The sequence below is a fragment of the Crinia signifera genome, chromosome 19 (genome assembly GCF_055691185.1).
Source record: "Crinia signifera chromosome 19, ASM5569118v1, whole genome shotgun sequence".
Taxonomy (NCBI): Eukaryota; Metazoa; Chordata; class Amphibia; order Anura; family Myobatrachidae; genus Crinia; species Crinia signifera.
Genome location: NC_139226.1, coordinates 48,137,280 through 48,155,525, shown reverse-complemented (window position 1 = coordinate 48,155,525; position 18,246 = coordinate 48,137,280). Strand labels below are relative to the sequence as shown.

Sequence of the window (18,246 nt, the reverse complement as noted above, 5' to 3'; positions counted from 1 at the left end):
AGGAACCCTCAGAACCTTTTTCCCCTTACTAGGCCTTTTGATTCTGAGGGGCTTGGAAAGAAACGGGGCCCTTCTCCTTTTGGAGAGGGTACAAGTAAAATGAGAAAAAAAAGCATATTTATCACTGCTCACTAAAAAACAAGTAAGGTTCTAGGCTGTAGAGTAGCCGACCAGTTGCAGTAACTCCAGCAGTTTAGCCCATAGATTTAAAGTGAGAATAATTAAAAAGACGACAAAACCAACCTCATTGTGCCATACAAATGATTTCTTTGTTAAATCTATGGACAACATGTTAGTCTGCCCTAAGCATATTTACATGAACACACTCACACACAAGAGTTTCTTTTTTTCGGGAGCCAATTAACCTACCGTACCAGTATATTTTTGAAACATGCAGGAAACTGGAGCACCAAGGGGTATATTTACTAGAAAGCCCCCCCCCCCCCCCCCCCATACACACGGTTCAATTCAATCCCTCAAATTGGCACTTGGCACTCAAAGGGTTTATCAGACTGCTTTAAATACTACAAAACCATTTCCTTGTCTCTTTCACAGATTGGTTTACTAAATGCAGCTGTTACTGTACTTCTGGAAAAGCTTGTAAGGGTAAGGTGCCAGCTCCTGAATATTTGTACAAAATGAACAGCACAAAATGCATAATTAATGTTTCCAGTCCTTCATTTTATATGTTAGCTTCTAGATTGTACAGGATATTGGGACGTGACACTGACGCCCCAAATGTACCACCCAACTCTCAGATATAAAAATAAAATAATTTTATAATCCAGCCGAACCCCATACGAAACCACCAAACCTATGCACCAGATTCACCTTACCACAGTCAATTTGCATTACACCATGTCTTTAAAAGGAATTGGAAACGAAAATCAAAAGAATGAATGCGGAATAAAGATCCAAACACACTGGGCGATTATGCCCAGCGATGATCGTTATCATCGCTGGGGGGGGGGAGCCGGACAGTGCATACACACTGAGCCGTTTTCCCCCTGCCCGGCGCCATCAGCAGGGGGAGGACAGCTTTGCATAGCGTAGCGTTATGCAGAGCCATCCTCAAGGCCGCTTATCTGGTGGTATAACCAGCAGATAAGCAGCTTTCCTGGCGATGATGCAGGAGCGCGCAGCAGCACTCACCGCTCATCACCGGCCCATGCACACTGGGCGGCTTTGAGCTGAAAGCCGCTCAAACTTGCTGTTTTGAGCGGCTTTCAGCTGAAAGTCGCCCAGTGTGTATGGGCCTTAAGAAGATAATACCTTCATATTTCCTCTACTGAGGCTAAAGTCCTGATTCAGTCCTGCTCGCTATGCTGCGTATATTTGCTGCCCCACTGCCGGATATCCCCGCACTACCATGCAAGCAGATGTGTACGCTTACACATCCGCTCGCATGCAGCTGCACAAAGGTAAAATATCATTCGATGGTCACTCACCATCGAATGATTTTCCTCCCTTTTGCAGATAAAAGTATGTCTATACTTACTATTATCCTGCATGGTCGAAAATAGGGGCGGACACTGACATCATATGAAGTCAGCCACCCCAATCAGGCAAGGGCATGCCTGCATCCTGATGGGCCAGCCATGCATTTCTATGTGTGCGCCGACCGTTTTTTTGAAACGCAGGGCAGACCCGTCGGAACAACCCCTGCCTTTCACTTGCATAATCGTGCATGCGCAGTCCCCTACCATTGGCCAGAGGAGGAAATGTGGACCAGTGTGCAGTTCAGATTCACCCGTATGTACAGTTACTTGCCATTATTTGATTAGTAAAAGGTTACACCGCAGGATCCGCCCCCTCTTAGTTAAATGATTAATAAACGTAATCTTTTTGTAATTTTTTTAACTTTTTTCTTTCGGACTACAGTATAAAAACAACCACGACTTTACATTAAACCTTTTTAGAGTCAAACTGTGGCAAACCCGACCTCCTCATTCTCATTTCCCACACATTCAGAATGGAAAGATGTCCTGATTCCCAAGAATATAGACAGAGATCATCCCTGAGCCCCCTTTCACATTGTTCTTAAATAAGACATAACCTCCCTGTTGGCGTGGGTTCCTCAAGCAATGGGAGAAAATCAATGAGCAAGTTTTTATATGGTTCCAAGTTCAACTGTTAACGGCATCTGACCATGATGTACAATTTGTAACCAATTTTGGAGGGCATTCATGAAACTATTCCACACCATACCCTCAGTCCAATGTTCCGACTGAGCGCATTAACCAAGAACTAGAATCCTTTCTAGGGGTGTACATTTTAGCTACTTAAAATCATTGGGTGCTTCCCTTCTGAAAATATGTCTGCTACTACTATCATAACTTGTTCTACGGAGTTTATGTCAAACTCCCAACCTGCTCTCATCTATAGTATCTTTATTACCTGGTATTGAGATGCTTGCTGCAGAAACACTTCTCCAGTTCTTCTAAAAAGCCTCCAAAAAAATATAAACTTTTTGCAGATTGAAAATGTTTCATACACAACCTACTTTGACTGCAGTATATACTGTATGCCCACCCATGCAATTGTCCCCTAGATTCATCACACCCTACAATATTGTTCATTGACCCCATAGATTATGAGTATCAACTTCCTCTAACACTCTAAGCACCCAAATAACTTCATATATTTTTACTCAAACCATTAATTTTTCATTGCTCTGTTTAGAGTCCTCCAGGTATTCAGAACTAATATTCTGACATTTTAAAGTAGAACAATTTTTTTTGTAGAAAATTTGAGTTTATTATTTATTGGAAGGGCTTTGGCCAAAAGAACCAATTCAAAATAAATGTATCTAATGTCAATGCTCACATACCGTTGAAGAGGATCCATAAGAAATACCCTAAAAAGCCAAACTCCACCTATAAAAAGGAGGTACTCTCACACTCTGCTGTGTGACTTTCTCTTATCTCTTTGCTGAGTTCTCTGGAACCCTGGGTTCCTAAGGTATCTATCTGTGCTATTGGTGCCACCACCATGGTTTGGCCCATCTTGACAAAGTCTCAGATGATTAAGTCCAACCTACATGAGCCTTGAAGTTTATGGCAGATGAAGGCACTGTATTTAACATGCCTTCTCCAACTAAGGTCCTGTAAGGTCCTGTCTCCTAAAGTGAAGACTTCCTGCTCTAACCTTCTTAATGTTCCTGTACACCAGTTCGTTGTCCTTGGCCAATCATCTCTCCTTGTGCACCTGACCTTTTGTTTGATTTACTTTAAACAGGATGGTCCATTTGTATTTGTCACATGACCACAGCTACAAACACCCAGGGAAGTCATATATCCACTCTGTTAAGCAGAGCATTGCACCGTCCAAAGCAGGTGCAGAAAGCCAGACATTGGTCACTCATCCTAAGAAGAGGTGTAGAGCCTTGGCTTACTCAAAGACAACGTTGAGGGCAAAACCTGCCCTATGGTTTGCGCACGGTTAAATTGTAAAACAGATTTATTTTAAGTAGAGATGTTTCGATTCCATGGCTCGTTCACGAGTTTCCGGCTTTATTCAGAAACCTGAGCACGGCCGAGCGCGGTAATCTTGCGTCGGTTTCTCGCAGAAAAGGTGTCCCGAGAATTTGGCGCCATTTCACACACGCTTCCACAAGCTGCGCACTACTCTGCAGTGCTGGGGTCTGGGCATCTTGTGTAGAGGGGTGCAGTGCAGAGGGGTTTGTGCTGTGCAGAGGGGTGTTGTGCAGTGCAGAGGGGTTTGTGCAGTGCAGAGGGGTGTTGTGCAGTGCAGAGGGGTTTGTGCTAGGTTATTGTACTGGTCATGTGTTAGGCAGGCTGTCAGTCAATGTAGTGGGGTACAGTACACAGGCAGGCTGTCAGTCAGCTTTTTTATTTCATTGTGGTGTGTGGTGTGCTGCACTGCAATCATAGGTGTGCGCACATTGAGTGTTAGGGGTGCACAGGCACCCCCTAATGCTGTGCCCACCCTTATGAACACTTCCCTGCCGCTAGCAATACCTTTAACCAAAGACTTTTGCTTTTTAGAACTGTATTCCATTTAAAGAAGCACCCATCAATCAATAATGTGTGTTTGCATTGTTACTTGTACTAGACCATTGTCATATTACTACATACCTGCGTCATCCATATATTTGCATGTGCTGTTAGTGTTACACAGAGTAATTAGAAAATGAAAACTGAAATAGGAGATTATGATGTGGCTGAGAGACTTTTTATATTGTAGCGACTGCCAATAGATCACAGAAGACATGGCTGATTGGCGGTGTTAGCCATGCCCAATAGGTGGAGCTACTCACACCCCTTTGACGGTGCACCCCCTAATAAAATGTGCTGCGCATGCCTATGACTGCAATCCAATACACCATATACTACTGTCAGAAGTTCCGTGTGTGATTGTTCTGCCTCCATGCAGTGTTATACAAGCCTCGTCCATTAAAAAAAAGTTGCTTTTCTTTATTTTTTTTGTGTGTACTGCACCCCAATAGTATACACTGTAAATTCCATGTGTGATTGTTCTGCCTCCACGCAGCATTATACAAGCTGCACATTACAAAAAAACCCCAGTAAAAATGTTAAACTATTTTTCTCTTCTTTATTGTTTGTGTGTACTGCACCCATACTATACTGTCAGAAGCTCAATGTGTTAATAACCAGCCAGCTTGCAGCAGACCTTGGCCTAAATTGAATGAAAACAACATTGTGAGCTGTAAAGTGGTCAAAATTGTCTGGAAGGGGCTGGAAATTATTGTTATTGAGGTCAATATTACTCTAGGGACAAAAAAATGCAAAAATTATGTGATTTGGGTGTTTTTTGACCATTTTTGAAAAAAATCCAAATCTAAAGCTTTTCACCGCCGCAACGAATCCAAATCCAAATTCAAATCTTCGGCCCCGGCGCTCATCTCTAATTTTAAGCACACTTGATCGATTTGTGGTATTTGTACTTTTTCATTTTAAATACAGTAAGACATTATAGGGGAAATTTACTAAGATGGGAGTTGTATTTCACATAAGATGTTGCTATGGGCAACCAATCAGAATCTTCTTCTTATATATTTAGCATCTTCTAGAAGATAATAGATAGTATCTGATTGATTGCCCATCAACATTCCATGGGAAATAGAACTGACATCTTCGTAAATGTCGGTCTATTATACAGGACAAGATGTTTGCAGAAACATGTTTTTTAACAATAATTTTGAGTTCTTAGAAAATAATAAATTAAACTTTTATTGTGTTTTGAACAACGGAATGGCTGCATAGGCATGCAGTGGCTTAAACAGTCAAAGCTGTGTGTGTGCCTGTAGTTTGCATGTGACTCGGAGTGACCAATAAGGGCATAGGTGAAAGCAAGTTAGCTGAGGTAATACTGCAGGAGTGGGAGGAGTCTGCCTCTTCTTCCTGTGAAGTTTGAGGTGAGTAGCTGTGTCCCTGCGCTCTGCTCTTGCAGCTTGTGATTTTAGTGTTTGGAGGAAAAATTCGCTTCTCAGCACAGCTAGGTAGCGTTGCTCATTTGTTTAGTGGTGGTGCTAGAAATTTTTTTCTCTCACAAGAATGCCCAGAACCACCCCCCAGCGTCCGAGGCGCTCCACCAGGCCCCCAGCTAGGTTTCTGGAAGATGGCGCTGACCGCGCTGAGCTGGACTTACCCAGTCTCACCGTCCAGCCCCCGGTGCTTGTTGCTGCTCCCAGGGTGGTCCGGGCGGCTGTGGTAGCTGCTAGAGCTGGGCGCGCTGCCCGCGCTGGTACGGCTCGGGGAGCTGCTGCTGCTAGGCCTGTGACGCCGGTTATTGCAGCCGGGCGGGGGAGGATGATGTCACGCGGTGGGCGCTCGTCCCTAGGACGCGCTCGCCGCGGAGGGACTGTGGAAGGCAGCGGCGGGTCTCCGCTGGTGTCCTCTGTCTCCGGGCGGCGGCCATTAGCTGCTGGGGCTTCAGCAAGGAGCAACAGACGGCCCGGAATGGCGGCGAGGCCCGGGCAGCTGAGGGGGCGGGGCGGGGGTGCTGCGCTAGGCAGAGGCAGAGCTGGCAGGCTTAGCAGAGGTCTGCACACTGATTTACAGGGGGATGCTGTGTTAATTGACCCTGTGCCTGATCCTGAGACTCCCATGTATGGTTATATACCATCTTGGGAAGGTCAGGACACAGTTAATGAAATGGAGGGCGGTGAGCCGGCAGCAGCTGCTGCCAGGATTGCAGCTGGTAGGAGGCGGTCGTCCCGGGGAGGCCACCATGGGGCTGCTACTGCACCTAGGGGGGCTGGCAGGGATGCTCCGCACGCCCCAGCTTTTGACCCGGCACTGTTGTCTGCGGCACTGTCCTCTGTGGCAGGCGCGCTGGCCCCGTTGGTGGACGGGGTGCCCGGCGGAGAAAGTAGTTCTGGCAGGAGAGGTCGCAGGTCAGGGAGAGTGAGTAGGGAACCTATCCCAGGGTGCGCGGAGTTTGTGAGGGCTTTTGGGGGGCCCAGTGGCTCCGCATTCCAACCAGAGGCGGAAGAAGAGCATTTTAATGTCCCGTTAGCTGGGACTAGACGTAGAGCAGCGCAGGTCCCTAGGCCCCCTCCCAATGTTTCTGCAGGTGCAGATGAGGTCCCGGAGGACATGGAAGGTGACGATTGGTATGAAGATATGCCAGATGTGGAGGATGATGACGACGACGATGAGACTTGGGTCGAAAAGGCGGAGTCGTCAGGTGAGAATACCTCAAAGGAGGATAATACGTCACTTGAGGGTTCCAGTTCTGATGGTTCAGGTTCATCTCATTACTCGTCCTCCTCTTCCTCCTCCTCGGTTGGGGGTTCTGACACAGGCAGCAAGGCTAAGGCACGTAAGAGGGCAGCCAAATATGCCAAGAAGGAGGCGAGTAAGCACACCCGCAGCAGTAAACGTAAGCGGGCGGTCGCAGTCTCACGAAGGGAGAGAAAGAGGAGGAACTTGCCGGGTGTCGTGCATTGTGACTATACTCGGGTTCTCAGAGGCCTGAGGGAGAGTTGTAGGTCCAAGATTAAGAAGGGTGATTTTGTGGACCTATTTGGTCTGACAGATGAATCCAAAAAGGCCTATAAAGCGGCTAAGGGAAAAGGGGGCATAGGAGCCGAAGCATACAGATCATATGATAACTGGCTGGCAGGATCCTGCGTTTTCGCAGCCTGTTACTTGGAGGATAGGCCCGAGGAGCATATGAATATTATTAGATATATTCATATGGTCCATGACATGTACAGAAGGTATGGGGGTGTAGCATGGAGAAATTATGATGACCAGTTCAGGCGGAAGCAGGACTGCTTGCATGTGATTGACTTCGGGTGCAAGGATGTTGAGGTTTGGATGGAGGTAGCAAGGACTCATGCGGAGGGCTTGGAGTCGGTTCGCACAGCTGCCCCCCTTCCTTCCGCACCCCAACAGCCACAGCGGGCCATTACTGACAGTGTTTCGCAGAAACGTTTTACACCTGGGGGTAGGTCATTCACCCCGGGCACAGCTAGAGGTAAATGCTATGCCTTTAATAATTCTTCTTGTAACTTGGGCAACCGTTGTAGGTACAAGCACGTTTGTATAAATTGTTCAGGCAATCACCCGGCATCTGGTTGCTTTCGGGGAGGCCGCCCCGGCAGAGGGGCGGCTACCTCGGCGGCCTCTAGAAACCCCACTCCAGGCCCCGCTCGCTAGAGCATTCACCCCGGTGCAGGTGGCAGCCATGGGACCATGGCTGCAGTTGTACCCTGATAGAGAGGTTGCTGAGTTTTTGTACAAAGGTTTTAGCGAAGCTTTTCACCTACCTATACGGGGTGAGGTTGTTGGAGGAGCTTACAGAAATTTGTTATCCGCTCGTTCATTTGCTTCAGTTCTAAAGGAGAAGGTTGTGAAGGAAGTTCAGTTGGGTCGCATGGCAGGGCCTTTTTCGGAGCCTCCACTTCCAGACCTGGTTATCTCACCGGTGGGGGTGGTGCCGAAAAAGGCTCCAGGTAAATTCAGATTGATCCAGCACCTGTCTTATCCTGCAGGTTTGTCGGTAAACGACGCCATCCCTGAGGAATGCTGTTCGGTTGCGTACCAGTCATTTGATGATGCACTGGCAATGGTGCAGGCATTCGGGAGGGAAGCACTGATGGCCAAGATTGACGTGGAGTCAGCTTTCCGTCTCTTGCCTCTGCACCCTGAAGCATTTAAGTACATGGGCTTCCGCATTGGGAACGAATACTTTATCGACAAGTGCTTGCCGATGGGGTGTTCGGTTTCTTGTGCCTTTTTTGAGAAGTTCAGTACTTTTCTTCATTGGTGTGTAGAGAGGTCGGCTGGTGTAGTGGGCATTGCCCACTACCTCGACGACTTCCTTTGTGTCGGTCCGTCAAACACGGACCAATGCATGGAGTTGCTGGCAACCGTCCGTGCTCTCTTCGGTCAGTTTGGGGTCCCAATCGCCGAGGAGAAAACGGAGGGTCCAGTCACTTGCTTGTCATTTCTGGGGATCCAGATTGACTCGAGCTCGGGATGTTGCAGTTTACCTCAGGATAAGGTGGCTAAGCTGAAGGAGACGATCACAGCCTTTCAGTCTGCGCGGAAGGTAACACTGCGCCAGGCTCAATCACTCTTGGGCCAGCTTAACTTTGCCTGTCGTGTGATCCCTATGGGTAGGTTGTTCTGTCGCAGGTTGGAGCGTGCAACCGCGGGAGTGGCCAGACCTCACCATTTTGTGCGTCTGTCTGCCGAAATTCGGCGGGACCTTGTAGTATGGTCCTCCTTCTTGGAGGATTTCAATGGGGTTCGCATATGGCTAGCTCCCGTGGTTGACAGCTCCAGACTGCAGCTTTACACGGACGCGGCGGGATCTACTGGTTTTGGTTGTTACCTCGACGGCAGTTGGTGTGCGCAGGCTTGGCCAGATAGCTGGGTGCAGGAAGGCCTCATTAGGGATATGTTGCTTCTTGAGCTATTTCCCATTATGGTGGCAATGGAAATCTGGGGCTCCCATTTGGCAAACCGCAACGTGCTGTTTTGGTGTGACAACTATAGCGCAGTGCACGCGATTAACAACCAAAAGGCGAAGTCACTGTTGGTACTAAGGGTTTTGTCGCAGTTATACTTACAGTGCTTGCGGTTTAATATACTGTTCAAGGCTAAGCATGTTCCTGGCGTGAAGAATGATGTGGCTGATGCGTTGTCGCGATTCCAATGGGAGCGTTTTAGATCGTTGGCTCCGGGTGCTGATACTATCGGGGTTTCGTGCCCACTTTATGTTTGGCAGGTCATCAGGCCGGAATGGAGGGGTTAGCCGAACTGTCGTTGGCGCCGGCTACGCTTAGATCTTACCGCCAGGCTTGGTCGGAATGGGAAAAATTTTCCGGAGGGTCAGCGCAGCCAGGTAGGCAGGGGCAGCAGCTCTTGTTATCTTTCCTCTGGTCAATCTACAAGTCAGGCAAATCCAGGGCGCTAGCTGTTCGGTATCTAGCAGGCATATCCTTCTTTGCGCAGCTAAAGGGACTTAGCGATTTTACTAAGGGTTTTTTAGTGCGGAAAGCTATGAAGGGATGGCTGCGGACTGCTCCCCCTGCTCCCGACTGTAGGCGCCCGATAGACAGCACCATGCTTCCTCCTTTGTTAGGTTTGGTATCCAACCATGCAGACTCAGAGTTTGAGTCTTTGTTGTTTAGATTAGCCTTTTCCATGGCGTTTCATGGAGCTCTGAGGGTTTTGGAGTTAGTTGCCCCCTCCAAACATAAGAATGCGACCTTGCTGGCGTCAGATATTCGCATTGATGATCAGGCGCTTTGGTGCAGAATCAGGCGGTCAAAGACAGATCAGCTAGCTAAAGGTACATGGGTGCCAATGTCCCCCGTTTCGCCAGCATCAGTTTGCCCGGTCACGCTGGCCGGTCAGTATGCCCTAGTGAGACCAGAAGTTGGTGGGTCTTGGCTGCTGCATTATAATGGGTTGCCCTTAACAAGGTACCAATTTACCTGGATGATGCGGCGTTGTCTGAGCGATATGGGTCTGGCACCGGAGGAGTTTGGCACCCATTCCTTCAGGATAGGCGCGGCTACATCAGCAGCTAGGGCAGGCTGGCCAGTTCAGGAGATAAAGACCCTAGGTAGATGGCGCTCTGCTAGCTACAAGAAATACATCAGACCGCATCTTTTGTCCTGATTTATCTGTGAATGTTTGGTTTCCAGTTGTTTGGTTGTACTCCTATGTTACCCCATACCACCTGTTTCCTACTCGGGGATTAGCCACGCTCTGTTGTTGGGCCAGCGTCCGGAGTTTTCACGCTTTTTTGCCTGACCTGACGGACTGAATTCGGCTCAATCATAATTCGGCTAATTAGGCACCAATTAAGAGTCCCTCAGCAGGTTCAGACGTTTTTTCCTCCGGCCGAGTAATCCCCTGTTTACCTATATTCCCGTCCATTACCCTTACCTCCCCTGGTTTGTCATCTTACCTTTTGTGTCTAGGAGTGGCTTCAATTGGCATTGAAGCATTATCAAGCACCAAATTTGTGCATCATTATAAATTTTTTCTTTTTGGCAGATCCTCCTATTAATATGATTATACCGGTCCTTATTAAGCAAAGACTAATCCCACTTCATTCATTCTCTTCCCCAGGTGTGGGCTTCGACAACCTAAAGGTGTGGGTAGTAGGTCATTCTTTCATATTTTGGTCAGCAAAATTGATGGCTTCAGGGTGTGGTCCTGTATTTGAAGGTTGCCATCTTGTGCGTTGGCTTGGAGTTCGAGGTATGTCCTGGCGCAAGCTAAGGTCATTTCTTCTCGATAATGTGAGGTCGTATGGCTTACCTGAGGTGTTGGTCATACATTTGGGAGGAAACGACCTCGGGAAAATTTCCCAGTTGGAGCTGAGGGCCATGATATTGGAGGATCTGGCGGCCATAAAGGGAGAATGGCCTGCATGTAAGTTGATCTGGTCATTTATTGTCCCACGCCTGTCCTGGAGGGATGCTAGGGATTGTAAAGCTATAGATGAGGCTAGGAAAAAACTGAACACTGCAGTTGCTCGTTGGGTTCTGCAGGCTGGTGGTGCTGTGGTCCCACACGAGCGCATTCGATATAGGTTCCACCAGCTGTACAGACCCGATGGGGTTCACCTCACGAGGGCCGGATTATTCTTCTTTGTGGAGGATCTGTTGACAGTAGTTGCCTCATTACGTTAGTTTGGTGGCGGGCGGAGCCTCCGGCGTCGGAGTCTCCGCTTTGGCGGGAAAGAACGGCAATTTCATAGATTTGAAGGCTTGATGTAAGTTATGTTTACTGCAGATTTGGCTTGTTTTCGGTGCGCTCGCCTCTCATTGGCTTAGGCCTTCGCTGGACCACCCGCTCGGGAGCTGCGACCCCACCCGGCTGGGTGGGGAGTCAATGGTAGGTTGAGTGGAGACCGCTGTTTGATGAGTTTGCTGAATCATGCAGAATAGTTTTGGGGTGGGCTTAGTTTTAGTGCCGTTCTTTCTGGCCACCAAAAATTTAATTAAATTAAAAATAAAATAAAATAAAATAAAAATTAAATAATTAAACAAAACTAAAAATTAGCTTAAAATCCTTTTAAATAAATTTCAGCTGACATTATTCTGCCAAACCTATGTCTCCGAGTCTTTATTTCAGGTGTCTCAATTTATTGTGTCAAGTTATTATTATCTTAATGCACACTAAGGTCACACATCAGCTGTTAGAGTGTTTAGAACAACGGAATGGCTGCATAGGCATGCAGTGGCTTAAACAGTCAAAGCTGTGTGTGTGCCTGTAGTTTGCATGTGACTCGGAGTGACCAATAAGGGCATAGGTGAAAGCAAGTTAGCTGAGGTAATACTGCAGGAGTGGGAGGAGTCTGCCTCTTCTTCCTGTGAAGTTTCCCACCCTCCCTTCCCTATTATATCAATGTGTTTTTTGGGTGGGTTTTCTGGTTTATCTAAGCGCGTTGGCTGAAGGCGGGAAAGAACGGCAATTTCATAGATTTGAAGGCTTGATGTAAGTTATGTTTACTGCAGATTTGGCTTGTTTTCGGTGCGCTCGCCTCTCATTGGCTTAGGCCTTCGCTGGACCACCCGCTCGGGAGCTGCGACCCCACCCGGCTGGGTGGGGAGTCAATGGTAGGTTGAGTGGAGACCGCTGTTTGATGAGTTTGCTGAATCATGCAGAATAGTTTTGGGGTGGGCTTAGTTTTAGTGCCGTTCTTTCTGGCCACCAAAAATTTAATTAAATTAAAAATAAAATAAAATAAAATAAAAATTAAATAATTAAACAAAACTAAAAATTAGCTTAAAATCCTTTTAAATAAATTTCAGCTGACATTATTCTGCCAAACCTATGTCTCCGAGTCTTTATTTCAGGTGTCTCAATTTATTGTGTCAAGTTATTATTATCTTAATGCACACTAAGGTCACACATCAGCTGTTAGAGTGTTTATGGTTATTGCACATAAAAATATCTATGTAAATCAGCTATAATGACCGTAACCAAAACCTCGCTGTGGGGACATAACTCTGCCTTGAAAAATTTAACTTTTTCAGATTTGCTAACTGGCCAGAGTTGTACACCGTGTGAACATTATATCCATTACTTTAATGCCGCTTTATTCTGTGGAGGTAAGATTCAAGAAAATAGTCTAAAATAACCAATTCATTAATCATCTTCAGTCATTCGGAAAAGGTTTAAACAATGATTTCGGCACAGCACTTAGGGCCTTATTCTGGTTCACTCTTAGAGGCAAATTCCTTCTCAAATGGACAAAACCATGTGCACTGCAGGTGGGGCGCAGATGTAACATGTGGATAGAGAATTAGATTTGGGTGAGTTATTCTGTGCAGGGAAAATACTGACTGCTTTATTTCTACACTGCAATATGGATCTCACTTTGAAGGAAAACCCACCCAAATCTAATTCTCTCTGCACATGTTGCATCCGCACCCCTGCAGTGCACATGGTTTTGTCCATTTGAGACGGAATTTGCCTCTAAGAGTGAACCAGAATAAGGCCCTTATATATCTCTGTTAGATATTAATACCAGTGGTGGTTTTTACCTATGGGCTAGCCTACAGCCCCCCCAGGTAAAACCCGCCGCTGTCTCTGCCTAAAGTGAAGCCATATGCAGTCTGTGAGACTGCTCTGGCTTCAGTGTGACTGGCAGTGACTTCCTATTGGAAGTCTGACCTGTCAGTCACTCCGAGATGCCTCCCTCCCTCCGGGATGCCTCTCTGTGCGCAAATGTGCGGCAGCCCCCAAATCAGGTTCTGCACATGCGCAGTACCACAGACGATGGTAGTAGTAGTTAGTTTATTTATAAGGCGCCACAAAGTGTCCGTAGCGCCGTGCATAGCAAACAAAATAACAAATTACAAGGTAACGTACAGGGTGTGTTGATAAAATACAGCATAAATAGGGGTATAGCTGGTAGAACTAAAATCAGCATCAGTTCTGAAGTAGGTGTCGAAATTGTCGAGGAGACAGAAGATGAAGTAGAGGAAGGGTAGAACAGGGCAGGAGCGCTGGTGAGGTAGGGTGAGTAAGTAAGGAAGGAGGGCCCTACTCATAAGAGACTAAAAGGAGGTGGGTGGGTGGACAAACGAAAAACAATAGGATAAGCAGGAATGGATGGTAACGGATGGAGGGGGAGGGTAGGCAGGATAGGAGGAGCGAAAGAGGTTAGGAGGAGAAGGGATAGGCTAGTCGGAAAAAGTGGGTTTTGAAGGAGCGCTTGAATGAAGTAAGGGAATCAGAAAGCCTTATGGGTGGCAGGAGGTTGTTCCAGTGCAGGGGGGCAGTGCGAGAGAAGTCTTGGACACGGGAGTGGGAGGAGGTGATTAGGTGAGAGGTCAGGCGGCAGTCGGCGGCAGAGCGAAGAGGACGGGAGGGAGTGTGGATATAGATCAGTGAAGAGAGGTAAGGAGCGGTGGAGGAGGAGAGAGCCTTGTAGGTGGTGGTGAGGAGTTTAAAGAGATCTCAGAAAGGAATGGGGAGCCAGTGAAGAGATAGACAGAGGGGGGAGACGGAGGTAGAGCGGCGGGAGAGGAAGATGAGCCTAGCAGTGGCGTTAAGAATGGATTGGGGCGAGGCGGGTGAGAGGTAGCCCGGAGAGAAGGATGTTGCAGTAGTCAAGGCGGGAGATGACAAGAGAGTAAATGAGAATTTTGGTCGTGATACTGCGCATGCGCCATACCCAGTAACATGATTAAGCTTCCGGAGGATGCTGCAAAGACAGCCCATGGAAGCTTGGGCCAGCGCATGTATGAAGTTACTGCCCATGCACTGGCCCCGTGCAGGGGACCGGTGGCTGGGGTGGCGTGATGAACAGCTCAGGGATCGTGGCGGGGCATCGGCTGCAGCAGCCCCCCTCCTCCTAAATGGTAAGAGCCGCCACTGATTAAGCACTTTAGTTAGGAGCCAAATAACCTACCAGTATATTTTTGGAATGTGGGAGGAAACCGGAGTACCCGGAGGAAACCCATGCAAGTATGGGGAGAATATACAAACTCCGCACAGTTAGGGCCATTGTGGGAGTAGAGCCCATGACCTCAGCGCTGTGAGGCAGTAATGCTAACCGGTAGTTACACCATCTGTATTGCCTAAGTACTGTACATGTGTTGTTCTTTAACAAACCTGTAATATATTTAATTCAAATCATAAAGTCTCTAAATCCATTATCAAGCAAGAGACTTAATATAAGGGGCAGGGCTTAGTCAGTTTGTGTTCACTTATGGATGAGGGCATTTTTAACGTTCGCAATTTTAATGTTTTCCTCCAAGATGACTTGTAGTACGTATTTACTATTTAAGCATTGTTAATGGAACATTAAATGAGTGCATAATTTAGCCTGTTTTTTTAAGTACAGTATGCAGTCTGTGTATGTCTTTTTTCATAGAAAGAAAATTGGAAGTTGAAGAAGATGAAGATCTGATCTTGGACTGTAGTTTAATGTGGCATGTGAAATTGGAGGAGCAATGTGAATTTGCATTCTATAAGGTATTATCAGGGAAGCTGAGGGGAAGGGGGTTAGAGGGTACTTTTTTTCCCCAGGCCAAGGTATCTACTGTAGGAGAAACATTATTCCCCTTTGCAGCCCTGTCAGGAGCAGCCCGGACATTTTACTGGCAGCCTTACTAGAGGAACAAACTTGCTCATTACTAGTGTCCTCACTGCAGACCCACAGTGGCCATTTTCCCAGTGGCGTAACTATAAATTTTGCTCCCCCCTGCTAAAAAAATTGTGGCGCCCCCCCCCCCCCCCCCCCCACAAAAAATATATATATATATCAGGGTTGCCAACTTTGTTATTCTCCTCTCCGGGAGAAGCCAGGAGAGGAGAGATTCAGTAGCCGCTCAGGGGGCGGGGCTTAACCGTGACATCACTAAGCCCCGCCCCCATGCTGTAAAACCAAGGAATTCAGTGATCTCCATGGAGGGGGCGGGGCTAAAATGACGCGATTGTGTCATTTTAGCCCCGCCCCCTCCTCTGAGACCCGGGGATTGCGGCATTTTAATGCCGCGATCCGGGGGACAGCGGGGGTCCCCCCTGAATCCGGGAGGGTTGCCCACCCTTCCGGGGGGCCGGGAGGGAGCCCCGATTTTCGGGAGACTCCCGGAAATTTCGGGAGGGTCGGCAACCCTGATATATATATTTTGCCAGGATGCATGTACTCACTAAGAGTGGAAAGAGACAAAAGGACAACAGAAAGAGAAAAGACATGGGAGAGCGGGACAGCAGAAAGAGCAGAGAGAGAGATAAGGACAGCAGAGAGAGAGAGATAAGGACAGCAGAGAGAGAGAGATAAGGACAGCAGAGAGAGAGAGAGAGAGAGAGAGAGAGAGAGAGAGAGAGAGAGAGAGATAAGGACAGCAGAGAGAGAGAGAGAGAGAGAGAGATAAGGACAGCAGAGAGAGAGAGAGAGAGATAAGGACAGCAGAGAGAGAGAGAGAGATAAGGACAGCAGAGAGAGAGAGATAAGGTAAAACCATAAGTCAATTGTGCCCAATGTAGTGATCCCAAACAGTTAATTTGTTGCCAGCTCCCACTGAAGCTGAATTGCTCATTCAGAAAAAAAAAAAAACATTAGCTGGAAGTTTTAAATACCCTGTCAGGAGTGTTTTATGTGACCTGCCAGTGAACAGAAGAGGCTGAGCTGCCCTCAGAGAGGGGAGAGGGGAGGATTTGATTTATTGAACAAGTGAAGCTGGTACCGTACCTGCACTGCCGCTGTGATGTGTTGCCGGACAATGCAAAAATCACTCATCCCCGCACTTTTTGGTAGACTGTATCCAGCTCCGATTGCGTCTCAGCTGAAGCAGCAGGCTGACACTGTGCTACTGAACTGCTCTGCAAGCCTGCACCGCTGCTGTGCTGTACTGTCCTGGGGAGCATGGCACGTGTAGCCTATACCCCCGACCACAGCCAGCCACCAGTTGACGGTCGGTGGGACTGGACCGGAATCTATGCCGGGGATGCGGGGTGGGCAGCGGCAGTATAAAGTGCTGAATGCCGGCGCCCACACAGACAGCGCTGCCACTCGCTCCCCCAAGCATTGCCGGTGGCTGCCTTAGTGTAGTTACGCCCCTGCATTTTCCTGTAGTCTCAGGAGGAAATCAGTAATAACATGTTCTCATTGCCGCCCCTGCATAATCCTGGGTTCATCTTAGATCACAGACCTTGGACCCAGGAAATTCCCGAGTCTGCCCTATGTCATGTATAATTCCAGAGGTGCTGCTATGTGTGATGTATATTTCAGGGTTGCCGACTTGCACACGATCCTCTCCGGGAGAAGCCCGGAGAGGAATCTTTCATTACGAGTTCAGGGGCGGGGGCTTAACGGTGACGTCATTAAGCCCCGCCCCCATTACGACAAATAGCCGAAATAACTGATCTCTATGGAGGGGGCGGGGCTAAAATGACACAATTGTGTCATTTTAGCTCCGCCCCCTCCTCTGAGACCCGCGGATTGCGGCATTTAAATGCCGCGATGGGGGGGGCTCAGTGGGGGTCCCCCTGATTACGGGAGGGTTGCCCACCCTTCCGGGGGCCGGGAGGGGGGACCCGATTTTCGGGAGACTCCCGCAAATTCCGGGAGGGTCGGCAACCCTGGTATATTTCCATGGGAGCCCCATGTGTGCCATATCAGTCCTGTGATGCTGCCATGTGTGCTGTATAATTCCAAGGGTTCTGCAATGTGTGCCATATAATTCTTGGGCGGCTGCCATGTGTGTCATATCAGTCTAGGGATGTTGCCATGTGTTCTGTATAATTCCAGGGATTGCTGCCATGTGTGCTGTAAAATTCCTGGGGTGCTACCATGTGTGTTGTATCAGACCAGGGATGCTGCCATGTGTGCTGTATAATTCCAGAGATAGCTGCCATGTGATCTTTATAATTCCTGGGGTGCTATCATGTGTGCTGTATAATTCCAGGGATTGCTGCAATGTGTGCTGTATAATTCCAGGGATTGCTGCAATGTGTGCTGTATAATTCCAGGGATTGCTGCCATGTGTGCTGTATAATTCCAGGGATTGCTGCCATGTGTGCTGTATAATTCCAGGGGTGCTGCCATGTGTGCTGTATAATTCCAGGGGTGATTCCATGTGTGAATGATTTTTCGGCCGTGCGGCCGCATACGAGTAGATGTGTTCGTGTACACACCTCCTCGCATGCTCGCGAGGGGATTCGCGTTGTGGGGATGGGCCTGGCGGTGTTCACACACAGCCTAGCGAACAGTTCTGAATAAGGCACTTAGTTCAACAAGTATATCTCTACCAGAGTCATTCTTAATTTTGTGATAGTGAGACTCCGGGGGCGTCCCCCAGATCCTGGAGCCCTTGGGCAGCTGCCTAATGGTAGCACTGTCCCTGAGTGAATGTACAAAAGGCAGAAGCATGTGAGCAGGTGGTTGCAGCCTCCGGGAGTCTTGCCCACTTTTCTGGGAGCATCACACAAGTTTCAGGAGCCTCCCGCCCATTCTGGAAGCATAGGCAAGTACGTCGACGTGATTACTGTATCGGACATCAGAAATGTCACCATCTGAAATGTTGACATTCTCAGAATGACAAGGTTAGGAGTAGGGATTAGGGGGGAATACTTACTGGTATGTGCCGGAACTGCTGCTGACATGACCGCTGGGATTCAGGAGAAGCAGCTGCTGCCGGAACCAGGAAAATGACTGTGAGGAACCACAGGCATCTGTCATGTCAATATAATATCTATGTAGACACTGTGACTGTCAACATGCAACATGTTGACATTTCTACCATGTTGATATTTTTCTTGTCAACATGCAGTG

At 48.0% G+C, this 18,246-nt stretch overlaps 1 protein-coding gene across 1 annotated transcript in view; it reads left to right on the top strand.

The window, feature by feature from the left end:
- The window catches only part of IZUMO1 (izumo sperm-oocyte fusion 1), a 74,731-nt gene that overhangs the window by 42,896 nt on the left and 13,589 nt on the right, over window positions 1-18,246 (top strand). The window contains exons 8-10 of the mRNA XM_083161715.1: window positions 556-606; window positions 12,497-12,571; window positions 14,845-14,945. Coding sequence (XP_083017841.1) covers window positions 556-606; window positions 12,497-12,571; window positions 14,845-14,945 — 227 coding nt within the window. The remainder of the gene's footprint in view (window positions 1-555; window positions 607-12,496; window positions 12,572-14,844; window positions 14,946-18,246) is intronic.